Source organism: Chlorocebus sabaeus, chromosome 7 (genome assembly GCF_047675955.1).
Source record: "Chlorocebus sabaeus isolate Y175 chromosome 7, mChlSab1.0.hap1, whole genome shotgun sequence".
NCBI classification, from domain to species: domain Eukaryota; kingdom Metazoa; phylum Chordata; class Mammalia; order Primates; family Cercopithecidae; genus Chlorocebus; species Chlorocebus sabaeus.
The window spans coordinates 33797972-33812070 of NC_132910.1; the positions used below are offsets into that span (position 1 = coordinate 33797972).

At 44.7% G+C, this 14099-nt stretch overlaps 2 protein-coding genes across 8 annotated transcripts in view; one reads left to right on the forward strand and one right to left on the reverse strand.

Moving 5' to 3' along the window:
* Positions 1–238: 238 nt before the first annotated feature.
* Positions 239–5922, reverse strand: HNRNPDL (heterogeneous nuclear ribonucleoprotein D like). Of its 5 annotated transcripts, XR_497962.3 has the most exons (9): positions 4920–5461; positions 3947–4115; positions 3687–3848; positions 3083–3214; positions 2805–2919; positions 2082–2252; positions 1648–1740; positions 1177–1281; positions 239–494 (listed from the first exon to the last, which is right to left on the reverse strand). XR_497962.3 is itself a non-coding variant. In XM_007999049.3 (8 exons), the coding sequence occupies exons 1-7, from the start codon at positions 5360–5362 to the stop codon at positions 1670–1672; spliced, it is 1263 nt and encodes a 420-aa protein (XP_007997240.1). In that variant the 5' UTR covers positions 5363–5922; the 3' UTR covers positions 239–494; positions 1648–1669. The 5 variants fall into 5 exon arrangements, 3 of the variants coding, with proteins under 3 accessions (XP_007997240.1, XP_007997242.1, XP_007997241.1); XR_005237598.2 differs by lacking the exon at positions 2082–2252 and having other exon boundaries at positions 4920–5463; XM_007999049.3 differs by lacking the exon at positions 1177–1281 and having other exon boundaries at positions 4920–5922.
* A 284-nt stretch (positions 5923–6206) lies between these two features.
* The window catches only part of ENOPH1 (enolase-phosphatase 1), a 34260-nt gene continuing 26367 nt past the window's right edge, over positions 6207–14099 (forward strand). Inside the window, exon 1 of one of the 3 annotated variants that reach the window (XM_007999052.3) lies at positions 6207–6587. In XM_007999052.3, coding sequence (XP_007997243.1) covers positions 6504–6587 — 84 coding nt within the window. In that variant the 5' untranslated portion in view covers positions 6207–6503. The remainder of the gene's footprint in view (positions 6588–14099) is intronic. The other 2 variants (XM_037989384.2, XM_073017431.1) reach the window with 2 other exon arrangements.

Consider the following 14099-nt stretch of genomic DNA (forward strand, 5'->3'; position numbering starts at 1 on the left):
AAAGAACATTGTTCAAAGGTGTGGTAGAAACCTCACTTAACAGGGAGAAGATGAAGCCTTAAGAGCATAGAATACACCTACAAATTGGGGAAGAGGGTGATGCTGGCTGGCTATTTATAAAGGACCACAGTTTCTCCGTATGAACCAATACTCTCTACAAAATCAACTGTGCCTTAATTATTGCTTATTTTAAATTACATTTTTACAGAGCTATGTAGTACCTGACGCAAAAAAGCAATCACATAAGGAAGCATTTATTTGAAGTTTAACATGAAATGATACAAATAAAATGTGTATAAACAAATCCACATTGAGTCATAACACAGATAGCAAAGGACAAAGTAAAAACAAAGAAAACTAATTGGCAGCTATATACAGTTGGACACAATCGTGTCTTGTACACTAGAAAGTCTTTTACAAAATAATCATCTTAGATCAACAGAAGACCAATCTTCAATGTCGTCCTGCAAGATGGGTTACTTTAACATCTCCTCCTAAAAACAAAAACAAAATACCAATTAGATTTGTGCAACTCTGACAAGCTTTTAAAGGTCCACTTTCATGAATTGTTTTAAGTCCTCACTTTATTCTTTTCTTCAATAATTAAAGATCATATGCATATTTATTGGCAAAATACAGTTTGGGTAGTCAATAAACTCACCCTGGAGTTCCCAAATAATAATAAATTCAAATCTATTCAGGAAAGAATCTGGGAATACAATCTTCCCATATTCACAGGTTCAACTATGCTAGATTAAGGTCTACTAGAAGCATCTCTAGTAACCCAAGTAAAATGCTATCACAAACACCAATTTCTAATAAGCTTATTACAAGAACATAAATTGAATTGTGCATATGATCTTTAATTTATATCCCAGATTTAAAAGTTCTTGTTTTGGTTTGTAGATTTCACTATTAGCTATAAAAAGAAAAAGCAAGCATTAAATCTTAAAAGAATGAACACTTAAAATGAGGCTCCACAATTGAAATACAACACTAAACAGAAGACCAAAATGATTAAGCTGTAAAAAGGCATTTATGTATTTTAACTCCTGTAAAAAACCATTTAAGTTAAGTTTAGACACTTAATCTCCAAAAAGATTAAAAAAGAAGCCAAAGTCTGAAGTTTTCCACTTTAATCTTTACGCTGGTACATGAAGTTGGAAGAGACCATACCACAGGACAGCGTTTTCTGGTGTATGCCTTGCGCTCTGCCCGCAACGTGCGACCCCCAGAGATAGACGTGGTCAGGGTGACACACGGCCTGCAATGAAGTTCCCGCTGGCGGGTACAAACAAGGTATAATGTCAGAGTTAGAAGACAACATTCTTGTTTTCCTTAAGTTGTACCCATTTCAGTACTTTACCTGTTAATAGTTCTAAAATGTTTAATTATTCCTCTAGACCACCTGGTACACAAAAGCAAACAGAAAAACTCTTAAGTTTTTCTGCAATACTAAAGAAAGTGAGATAAGACTTTAAAGTTAAAGATCTATAGACACTTTAGGCAAAACAGGCTCATAAAGCAATTAAAAAAAATCAACAATTTAGTAAGAACAGGCTACATAGTATTTTGTTTTTACGTTTGTCTATTGATCTTTAAATTAAATTAGACATTTCTACTGTTTTCCTGTACTCTTATACACACCTGTTTTCTCCAATGTTCTCCTTTAGTATGGCTGGTAATTGTTTTGGTGATTGCCACCCCCTCGAGATGCCTTGCCATAAGTGCTCTGTTGACCTATTTTGAAAACACAGAAATTTCATTAAGACAGTTTTCTACAAAACTGTTTCCTTACAAACACACTGAGAAATGATTAAATCTACAAATCTTTGCATGCTAAATAAAAAGTATTAAAATATTAAGATATTTTAACACCCATTATAAGCTAGTCGTAAATAATACATCCTAGTTCATTTATAACCACCAGGCTATGTTAGTATAATCACCCTATGATTGTAACATGCCTCAAACACTTAACTCCAAACAGAAAGCCCATACACACAATTTCAGAACAGGATTGTATGTTAACAATGAATTTTAATACCACTGGTTTATAAAATTAAGTTAAATATTCTTACCACTGTAGTCTGCATATCCCTGTCCATATCCATAGTTCCCATAGTTATACCCAGTATAATCATATCCGCCATAGCCACTATAGTTTTGATCACCACCATAGGCACTATTGTAATTTCCATATCCTTGATCATAATAGTTATTAAATCCTTGGTTCCAGTTTTGGCCCTGACCTGAAACAATGCACAATGATTGTTAGGAAACAACTTCTGACCCCCAATTCTAACATAAAATGATGCGTTCTTGTCTCTCACTCTGCAAATCTTAAAGAGCAGAATGGACATATATATTGCTATCTGCTTGAAAAACTATTCTTCCAGCTGTTATTAAAAAAAGGGGGCAGAAAATCCAATTGTGCCAGTATCACACTTCCTAAATTTAATGGAAAATCATTCAATTTTCCATTAAAGCTGAAGACAGGTATACTGTTCTGTTTAAAACAAGGACTCCTGCCCAAGAAAACCTATCACGCCATGGCGCATCATGTAATGGTACACTTTTCCTGTCAGTGATGACACTAATTGTCAAAGTGCCCATACTTTTAACAGTTTTTTGAAACCAGTGAGCTCACAACAAAAACCACCACACACAACCCCCACTAAGCTGAACATTTTCCTCCCGCTGGAATTGTTTTAAGTTTAAAGTTTTAGTTTCGTACAGGACTACTCATATTTAGCAGTATACAGCTTAAACCATGGAGTCATATTCCAAGAATTAAGTCTCACCTCGGCCACGACCCCTCGTACCACCTCGGCCACCAGCCGCAGCACCTCTTCCACCTTTTTGTTGTTGCTGTTGCTGCCTATATACCTCTTTGGGTTGTGCAACTTTGATTTCACACTATAAACAAATTAAAAAATACAAAAATAGAATTTTTACTTGAGTTCTAAAATTTAATCATTTTATTTTTCTCAAACACATTGAGAAATTTCAAAAACTAAAAGATAAAAAAATAAAAAAGAAAACCTTAAAATTTTCATTTAAAGTACTTAAATGGCTTTACCTTCCCAGAACCAATTTGATGGTATCTGCTTTCTAACAATTTTTTTACTGGCTCTTCATCGGTGTATGTGATAAAACAAAATCCTCTTCTCTCATTTGTTTTTGTATCCATGGGAAGTTCAATATTTTCAATCTGAAATCGAGATGCACACTCAAGGTCATCCCATAATTGTAAAATGCTACCAGAGTGTCAGAATGCCACAGGTACTTTTCAGGCTTCAACTTAAACATGTTATTCTTATTAGGTGACTTCTATACAGACATCACTGCTTTATGATCAACATCAGTCTTCAGTGATTTGTTGTGTATTTGAAGCATTGAGAGAAAAGTAAAACATCCTTTAATATTATTTCGTACCCCAAAGATGCCACTAGCTAACAAGTCCAAACACCAACCACATTTAAGTGCCCATGTTTTGGCTAAATTAAGATAGTTGGGTTTCTATCAGAGCAGCAATCAAATCAAGGTACAGTCCCTGGAAGCGACTTGAGCAGTCATTTAATCCTACCCTCACACGAAACATGAATCTGCCCTGTGTAAATCGGACCAGGATTAAACATTTTATAAACACATCAAGCTTAACATGTGTAAACATAAACACACACCTCTCCAAAGGCTCCAAAATATTCTTTAATTTGTTCTTCAGAAGTATCCGGGCTCAATCCACCCACAAAAACCTTTTTGGGGGGTTCTTTCCCTTTTAAAGCTTTGGCCCTTTTGGGATCTATCAATTTGCCATCCAGTTTGTGTTCTTTCAGTTCCAAAACCTACAAGACAGATTTATTTAATCTGACAGCAGCATATAACCCCCAGAAAAATGTGCAAAACACTACAAAAGCAGCACAATGCAAAACACAGTTCCTACCTTATCAACACTAGCAGCATCTTTGAAAAGTACAAATCCAAATCCTCTTGATCTCCCAGTGACTGGATCTGTTTTAATTGTGCAGTCTACAACTTCCCCAAATCGAGACAAATACTCTGTCAGATCTTTTTTGCTTGTATCCCAGCTCAAGCCTCCAATAAACATTTTACTAGAAATAAAAGGTTTTTTAAAAAATTAACAATAACTCAAATGATCCTTCAGTTCTGGAATTAAATCGTGGAATAAAAAACAGGGACATTTATCCCCTAAGTGTAAGCAATTTAATCCATGTTTACATTTAATCTGTGTCACACAAAAATCCCAATATCCCAACAAAGTTACTCAAACCAGCGGACAGCTCGCTCTCCGCACTACATAAAGCAAAACTCAAAGGAGACCAATAAAATATAGTAAAGGTTCTGCCCAGACTCCTTCAGCTAGAAAGCCCAACTTCCTAGATGAATCCCTCACATCTAATCTTAGGTCCATCCTCGTCCTCAGCTGTCAAGCCAACGTTCCACCCAGAGAACTCATCAATCATAATACGTTTTGTGAATCTGGGTACCAGTCGCCTGCTTGTGCCCGAACTCAAGAGTCCTCTAAAACTCTTCCCAGGAAAACCGCGCCGAGTGGTAACAGAGACACAATGAAGAGGCGGCGGCAGCTGCAGCGAGCGCCGCTGGGAGGCCGGCCCCTCCCCTCCGGGTCCCACGCGGCGCCTGCGCGCTCGGGACAGAGACGCCGCCGCCCTCCTCCTCCAACCCCTCCGCCCTTCCCCCACTCGGGAATTCCCGAGTCTCTCCAGTCACCCCCTCGATCTCTTACTTTCCTCTTCCCTCCAAGCTAGTGGGGCCCAGAGGGCACGCGGGGAATCGACTCCGAGAAAGAATGGGGGCAGCGCGCGGCTCACGAGGGACGAAGGGCGCGTGCGGCGCGCTGGGGGAGGGGGAGCGGGGGAAGAAGCGTGCGGTACCCGTCATCCTGCTGATTCTTGCTCGCGTTTATCTTGGATCCCTCTGCGAATTCTTCTATGTTGCTGTACTCGTTCATATCTTCCATAGTGGCGGAGCTGTCGGCAGGGGGGTGCTGGCGCGCAGTCCGGGTCGCGGCAGCAGCGGCGGCGGAGCGTTGTATGGAGCTGGATTTAAAATGGCGGCGGAAGAGATCCGGGCGCCGCCTGCGCCCTCCCTTTATAGTCGCCCCGCCCGCCAATCGGGAGGGCTGCTGGGCGGTGACGTGGCGCTGGGCCCGGCGCGCCCCCTGCCGGGCGGAGCTCGGAGCGAGTGAAGGGAGGAGCGGGGCTAGCTGCCGCGGCGCCCGCGGCCGCCAATGGGAGAGGCTGCGGGAGGCTAAAGTAGCGGGAGCGGAGGGGAACAATGGCGGCGGCACATGGGAAAGCCGGGGCGGGACCTCCATCGCGGCCCTCCCGGCAAGGAGAGAGGCCACGCGTGAGGGGACGCAGGCTTGGGAAAAGAGAAGAATCAGAAGAGAAAAACGAAGGGGCGTAAAGTCCTGGGGTCAGCAATCCCGAACAGAGCCGACGCAGGGCCACAGTCCCTCTTGCCTTGGGAGCCTTTGTCTCTGGCGTCCGGTCCAGCCCACTCCTACCAAAGAGCCGTGAACCCCGCCTTTTTCTGCCCTCGGTTCGCCAGTGCGGAGCCGCTGCGGCGGCCGCTGCTACCGACTAGCACCGCGGCCGGGCTACTCCGGAAAAAGGCGGACTGCGCCCGGCGCTGGCGACTGAGGCGGCGAGCGCGCTCGCCCGCCGCGCGCACGCGTGTTTTGTCCTCGAGCTGGCAGGAACCAGCCGAACAGGAAGCGGGCGCGCGACGGCCCCTCCGGGCAGCGCAGCGCGGGCGTCTCTTCCGCTGTGGCCACGGGCGCGCGGGCCGAGGGGGCGCAGCGAGGCCTCCTGGCTGATCGGCCGAAGCCCGAGCCCCGCGCGGCCTCTCTGGCAGGCTGAGGCCGGGAGGAGGGGCGGAGGCTGGCCAGATGACTGTATCTATGCAAAGACGGAGGCGGTGGGCGGGGAGGGGGCTGGATGCAGTAGAGGGCAAGGGGCACTCACATCCCCGGCGCGCCACTCGCGGGGCTCCCTTCTGCACGTGCCCCGGGCCTCTCCCGCTCGCTCAACCTGTCTGCGGAGGGCGCGCTCTCGCGCATCCTGCTCCCGCGTTCGCTTCTTTGTTCCCGCCCACGCGAGGCCCATTTTGACGGATCGCGTTCGAGGCCCGACGGCGACCAATCGGCGCTGGGCTTTCACCCTCCCCGCCCCGCCGAACCCAGCACGGCCCGCCCCTTTTCCTGCCCACGTGGTCTCGGGCTCCTGCCCCGTCCTGCTCACGAGTTCAGGGGCTCCTGGGCGGCCGCCTTTTCCAGTTCCAGGTGTCCAGAGGTGTTCTCTTCCCTACGCGCGGCAGGCTGCACTTGGTCGCTGGCTCCAAGATCGCGCGGGGCCGTCGGAAGCCCAGGACGGTACCGGGGGCAGCAGCCGCAGCCGGCGCCGCCCTCCACCCTCCCCGACTGCAGGCCGAGTCCCGTAGCATCCGGTGGGGAAATGGTCGTGCTTTCGGTCCCCGCCGAAGTCACCGTGATCCTGTTAGATATCGAAGGTACCACAACCCCGATTGCTTTCGTGAAGGTGAGGGGCGGAAGGGAGCGGGGATGTTACTTTTCCTTAAAAACAGTTATTATTTTTTTCTAAGTATTGCAGGCCTTGCATTAGAGACGAGGGTTAGGAGAGGCGGTGTGGCTTTGCCTCTTCTGTGGAATGGGGAGGGAGGAGAGAAAGCCTGCGGCGGGTGGCGGGGATGCTTTTCCTCGCGGCACTAGCTTCTCCCTCCCCCGCCCTTGGGCTTGGTTGGATCCAGATGGGTGGGAAGGGATGGAAGTTGAAGCTAAAAATCGCCGAAGGGCAGGTAAGCCGGGGCGGGGTGTGACCGTGCGGGCCTCCCGACCCGGCAGGTGTGCACCCGGTCGCTTCTGCCGGTGAGCGCAGCCTTTCTGCTCCGTCGGGCCTGGTGTGGCAGCGGCAGCGATTTAATGGTCCTTGAAGCTTCTAATCTCAAAATGGAAAGACTGAAGTGTCAAGATGAGTCTTCAGGTGGCCCTGGTGTCGGGCAATCAAGGTTCCTCTTTGCCCCTTCCCACTCTTGCTGTTAGTGGCCAAACTGCACGCTGTATTATTTTACTCTGTTAGGCTCTGTGGTCCACAGCGCTGATTTTTTTGAGCGATAGGACACGTTTAGATTCCGTTCACTTTCCTCAGAAAACCGTAGAAGCTTGAAACTCTTATCCAGAGCGTTCCTTCTAGGATGTCATTGTGAACCAGTACTTGTCTGCACCTCAGCTTACAACTTAGCGGATTCCTTCTTTATTCTTTGTCTGTTAGAATAAATAAATATGAAATGTTACTTTAATTTTTGAAAGAATTCCTCAGGCCTTGTCTTTTTATTTGGCTCCCTGAGGTTTAAGAATTCATTGCAGGCCGGGCGCGGTGGCTCACACCTGTAATCCCAGCACTTTGGAAGACTGAGGCGGGCGGATCACGAGGTCAGGAGATCGAGACCATCCTGGCTAACACGGTGAAACTCAGTCTCTACTAAAAATACAAAAAATTAGCCGGGCGTGGTGGCGGACGCCTGTAGTCCCAGCTACTCGGGAGGCTGAGGCAGGAGAATGGGTGAACCTGGGAGGCGGAGCTTGCAGTGAGCCGAGTTAGAGCCACTGCACTCCAGCCTGGGCGACAGAGCGAGACTACGTGTCAAAAAAAGAAAAAAAAAAAAAAAGAATTCATTGTAGATACAAGTACTTTTTCTTAGAGGTGCTTGCATACACAATCATAGTCGAGATATACAAAGTATATTACAAAGTAGGAAAAATCCATCTTCCGAGAAACCGAGCAGCTTGGGTTTTAAATTCTATTTTAGTTTCCATTTTTTTAAAAAAATTACCTGTGAATGAGGCTTTTTTTTTTTTCTTTGAGACAGTCTCACTCTGTTGCCCAGGCTGGAGTGGAGTGGAGTGCAGTGGTGCAATCACAGCTAACAGCAGCCTCGACCTTGCTGGGCTTAGGGCATCCTCCTGCCCCAGCTGCTGGAGTAGTTGGGGCGGAAGGGAGAGCCACCATGCCTGGCTAATTTTGTATTTTTTGTAGAGACAGAGTTTTGCCATGTTGCCCAGGCTAGTCTGGAATTCTTGGCCTCCCATAGTGCCAGGATTACAGGCATGAGCTAAGGTGCCTGGCCTGAATGAGTTTCTTGATGTAGGTTATAATATAAAATCCATGTATGCTTTTAGGACACCAAACATAACAACCACTTAAAATTCTTTTAGAAGAATCACAGTACCTTGACATCTTAGCATAGGTTCAGAAGAAATCGAGTTTAGCATTTTCTCCACGGTTTTCATTTTTGTTTTGAGGCGGAGTCTCGCTCTGTCACCCAGACTGGAGTGCAGTGGCATGAGCTCAGCTCCCTGCAACCTCTGCCTCCCAGCTTCAAGCGATTCTTCTGTCCCAGCCTCTCCAGTAGCTGGGATTACAGACATGTGCCACCACATCCAGCTAATTTTTGTATTTTTAGTAGAAAGATGGTTTCACCAGGCTGGTCTCGAACTCCTGACCTCAAGTGATCCACCCACCTGAGCCTCCCAAAGTGCTGGGATTACAGGCATGAACCATGGCGCCCGGCCTCTTCCCCACATTTTGTTTTGTTTTTTGTTTTGTTTTGTTTGAGACAGAGTCTTGTTCTGTCTCCCAGGCTGGAGTACAATGGTGCACCTCTGCCTCCCGGGTTCAGAGTACAGTGTTGCACCTGTGCCTCCTGCCTCAAGCGATTCTGGTGCCTCAGCCTTCTGAGTAGCTGAGATTACAGATGGGCGCCACTACGCCCGGCTAATTTTTGTATTTTTAGTAGAGACACAGTTTTGCTATGTTGGCCAGGTTGGTCTGACTTCAGGTGATCCGGCCTCATCGGCCTCCCAAGCGTGCTGGGATTACAGGCGGGAGCCACGGCGCCTGACCTTCCCCGCGTTTTATAATCACACCAGAGACCTTTGCGGAAAATTTCAGGACAAATACTGATGATTGATTAATTTCCTTTTTTTGGATTGTGACAGAGTAACTGCTTTCTTGGTTTTCAGAGAAAAAAGGAGTCCTCATTTTTGTTATTTATAGTTAACAGCTCACTCGTTCCATTCTGACTCTCTCTTGCTTTCTACTGTCTTCAGGAGACCAAAGATAAGAACAGGAGAGGTAGTGATGTGGCATTCGATCATTAGATACTACCATTATCTGAAGGTAGATTTAGGGAATAAGAAACCTCATACAAAATCAATTTTGCATCAAAACATAATACCCCTCCCCCACCTTTTCCCCCAAGTGTATCTTCTGCTAGATGACATTATGAGCCACTTCTTGGAATCTTTCTGTCTGTGGCAGACTTATTCTGAAATCCGAAAATAAAAATGTCTTAGTTGCCTGAATAAATTTTTCTGAGTTTGACGCTAGGCAATGTGCAAATTCAATGCAGGCTGCAAAAGAATGATTCAGGGATCTCATTTAAAGGATAATTTCTTGTGCCCTGTCCTATAATACTATCTATTGTTAGTTATTAATATTGTTAATCTATTATAATCTAATCTATTATTATGATTTGTTAGACATGCATTTATCAAAACCATTGTTCCTAAAAGTATGTTTAAAAGAAAGTTAGGTCTATGTGGATGTTTATGGTAATTATGTAATAAAGGATTCCATTAAATGCACTTTTGGGAAATGCTAGTCAGAATGAATGCAAATAGATTTCTTTATTGCATGACTTCTCAGAACCTTCAGTATCATACATATATACACACATACACACTTTGTGAGATTTCAAGAGAGTGACATTTCACAAATCTACCTGAACAAAAGACTTAGTAGAGTATCTCAGTGACTAATCTTTTAAATACCTTTTAAAGAGATGCCGAGTTACATTCTTGAATCTGAGCACGGATGGAGAGGTTGAGCATGGTAGTTGAAAGATAATCTACTTGGAGCTTTAGAAGTCAGAGTAGGTGTGTGAACTTGTAGCCCTTCCTCCTGTGGAATGATGGAAGGAAACATTGAGTACTGTATACATGCAGTACTCGATCCTTGACTCATTCTAAAAGACTATGTGTACGCACTGTCTACACTTTACTTAGGATGGAACTGAGGCTCTGAAAAGTTGAAGATGCCTGGGATTTGAACTCAGATTGTCTTATTCATAAAAACTCTTATTTTTTCCATTACTGCATTCAGCCTTGGAAACGGGACCCTCCTGTTTGTCCTGTCTCCTTTGCTTGGCTGCTGTGTATGTTAAACGACACAGTTAGTATGAGAGTCCTTTAATCAACGTGAAGTACTGTACTATAAAAGTATATGGTAACAAGCTGGATGCGGTGGCTCAGGCATGTAATCCCAGCACTTTGGGAGGACAAAGCAGGTGGATCTCTTGAGGTCAGGAGTTCAAGGCCAGCCTGGCCAACATAGTGAAAGCCAGTCTCTACTAAAAATACAAAAATTAGGCCAGGCGTGGTAGCTCATAATCCCAGCCCTTTGGGAGGCCGAGATGGGTGGATCACTGAGGTCAGGAGTTCAAGACCAGGCTGGTCAACATGGGGAAACCCCGTCTCTACTAAAAATACAAAAATTAGCCAGGCATGGTGGTGAGCACCTGTAATCCCAGCTACTCGGGAAGCTGAAGCAGGAGAATCACTTGAACTTGGGAGGCAGAGGTTGCAGTGAGCCGAGATTGTGCCACTCCCTTCCAACCTGGGCAACAGAGCAAGACTCTGTCTCAAAAAAAAAAAAAAGAAAGAAAAAAATTAATAAATAATTCAAAAATTAGCTGGGCATGGTAGTGCACTCCTGTAATACCAGCTACTGGGGAGGCTGAGGTGGGAGAATCACTTGAACCTGGGAGGCAGCAGTTGCAGTGAGCTGAGATCGTGCCACTGCACTCCAACCTGGGTGAAAGAGCGAGACTCTGTCTTAAAAAAGTATATGGTAACAAATTTTCAGTTTATACCACGTCTTTGTGTCTTGCCTGAGGATCATTGCAGCAGAGCCCAGTTTTCCTTAGATGTTCCCACTGCATCTAAGTCCACCACTACCATCCTTGCCCTTTACCACAGGACACATACCTCTGGTGTTTGTTCTTTTTTGTTTTTGTTTTTCTGAGACCAGGTCTGCCTTTGTCCCCCAGGCTGGAATACAGTGGCACGATCACAACTCACCGCAGCCTCGGCCTCCCAGGCTTAAACAATCCTCCTACCTCAGTCTCCTGAGTAGCTGGGACCACAAGTGTGCACCACGACGCCCAGCTAACTTATTTTTTTTTTTTTATAGAGATGGGGTTTCACAGTGTTGCCCAGACTAGTCTCAATCTCCTGAACTCAAACAATCTTCCCTTCATGGCCTCCCAGAGTGCTGGGATTATAGGCATGTGCCACCATGTTCAGCTAATTTTTAAAATTTTTTGCAGAGATGAGGTCTCACTGGGTTGTTCAGGCTGGTAAAGTATTTTCAGAAATAGTGAATTCATTCTTGATTATTTAACTGTGCTTATAATTTATGTCCTCTTAAATATATTCTAATAATGTATTTTAGAAGATAATAATTGGGGAGTGTTGCAGTTGACATCTTTCTTATGAAAACTGCTATATTAAAGTATGGTCTTTCTAGGAAGGCAGCTTGAAGTCTGATAGTTATCTCCCAACTTTGGTTAAACATCCATTTGATAAGTATTATTACTTCTGTTATTGCCAGCATTGAGAAGTGTATGATGTGCACTCTGCCCACACGATGAAACAGCTAGAATAAAGCCTACAGGGATGGTAAATTGGAAGCATTCTTCTACCTGTACTATTTATTACTGACACCAGTAACTGTAATAGGATCTCTTTCCCTATCTTCATTCAGTCTATGGATTTAGGCTTTTTCATCCGCAAGGATGGGTTACTAGGATATGTTTTGTTTATAAAGGTGGTGATGAAGGTTAAATGCAAAAGCCTTTGAAAATTATGAAGTCCTATAGAAACACTGATGATAACGCAGGAAGTATCAGACTGGAGGAAATAGAAAGTACTTATGAAGGAAGGATTGGTAAGGAAAAGAGGGAACTTACATTTCCTGAAACCCACCATGCTTCCAATTACTTCCACCATGTTTACTCCCAGTTAGTCTGCTCCTTATTGCCCTACCCAGAGATACATTAAAAATAAGATGCAGGATATTGTTGATCTCTAAGAATTTGTGGAAGCACTGGAATAGCAGATAAGTAGTTATTGATGGGTTGATAAACCACTGCCCTCTTCTCCCCAACCTTTTCTACTGCTTAGGGCAGTGTTTCCCAACTACATTCATGGTAGTATGTGAGAGGATTTTTGTTGACTCGGCTTGAAACAAGGTGAGGAGTCTTTGGAGAATCACTGTCTTGCGTATATCAAGAGGTGGATAGAGCCTTAGCCTTGGTAGTTCACACCTGTAATCCTAGGACTTTGGAAGGCCGAGGTGAGAGGATTGCTTGAGTCTAGGAGTTGAAGACCAGCCTGGGCAATGTAGCACGACCTTGTCTCTACTAAAAATAAAAAAAGTTAGCCAGGTGTAGTGGCATGTGCCTGTGATCCCAGCTACTCAGGAGGCTGAGGTAGAAGGATCATTTGAGTCTGGGAGGTCAAGGCTGCAGTAAGCCATGATTGTGCCACTGCAGTCCAGCCTGGATGACAAAGCAAGACCCTGTCTCAAAAAAAAAAAAAAAAAAAAAAAATGGTGGATAGAAAGCACCTCTAGCCTCCTCTGGAAGGAAACTGTCCCACCTAGTTGGGAGGGGCCTCACCTAGGATTCAGGAGACCTGGGCTGCCTACCACACGAGCCTTAGACAATCTGCTCACCCAGCCACCTGTTAGTTCCCTAAAGCTGGGACTGTCATGTTCATCCTACTCTCACACAGAATATGTTGTAATGATGATGATCATCATCATCATCGTTGGAACTGAAAGAATCTGCATTAAGTAAATAATTCAGGCTGGGCACGGTGGCTCACCCCTGTAATCCAAACACTTTGGGAGGCAAAGGTTGGAGGATCACTTGAGGCTAGGAGTTTGAGACCAGCCTGGGCAACATAGCAAGACCATGTCTTAAAAAAAAAAAATTATAAAAATAGAAAGCACCTCTGGCTTTGATTTCTGGTTCCTTATTTTTCTAGAACCTTCAGTATTGTAGCATTAGCATAATCTTTCCAGCCTAATCAATCCTTCTTTCCTTTCCCTCACATTTAATTGAATACCTGTCATGTTCCAGGATATGGTAGGGATCCAGAGTCCTTAAGACCCAACCGTCACCCTCAGGGAACCTAGAAAGGAAGACAGTTACATAAATAGGTTACCTTTGCACAATCAAAGTCCTCTGTAGTCTCCCATTGGCTGTGAGATGAGAGCTCAACAAATTGGGTTTTCCAACTTTTTATCCCTCTCTCCTTTACACTTTACATAGCTGAACATGCACATTCCAATCATGCCCTTTCTTGCTGCCACCATTCTTCCAACTTGGAATGTTATACCTTTTCCTCCCCAAATGTGGGGCTCATGCACTCATTAACTTAAAAAAAAATTACTTATTGTGCTAAGCTGTGGGAATATGGAAGTAAGAGCTACCTCTGCTTGTAAAGGACCTATTTAAGCACGTCCTCTGCACTCATTGCCAGTACCATGTGTAGTATTTATTACTGGAGCCAGTAGCTGACTTGTGATGTTGGATGTGTGTCCTCTTTTCCAGGCTATATGGAAGGCTCCTCAAGGGCAAGGACCAGAGCCTCACACAGTGCTTACATATCAGGCATGCCGTACATGCTGGGTGATGGTGATATGCATTCTGGAATGGGTGTGGGAGGGACTGGGATTCAGTTTCTTCCACACTCTACAATCCTTGCTATTTCAGATTTCCTCAAGGTGGTACTTTATTGTATTTGGACGATTTAACTGAAAGTGTTTCTAGAGTGGCATTGGAATTCATTGACTCAACATTTCCAAAACCTACAAGTTTTAGAGGATGAAACCAGCTGATAATGGAAATTAAATGTCATAAAAGAGAAAATTTTATTAACAAAATTAAGATAAAAAGTGAAATAT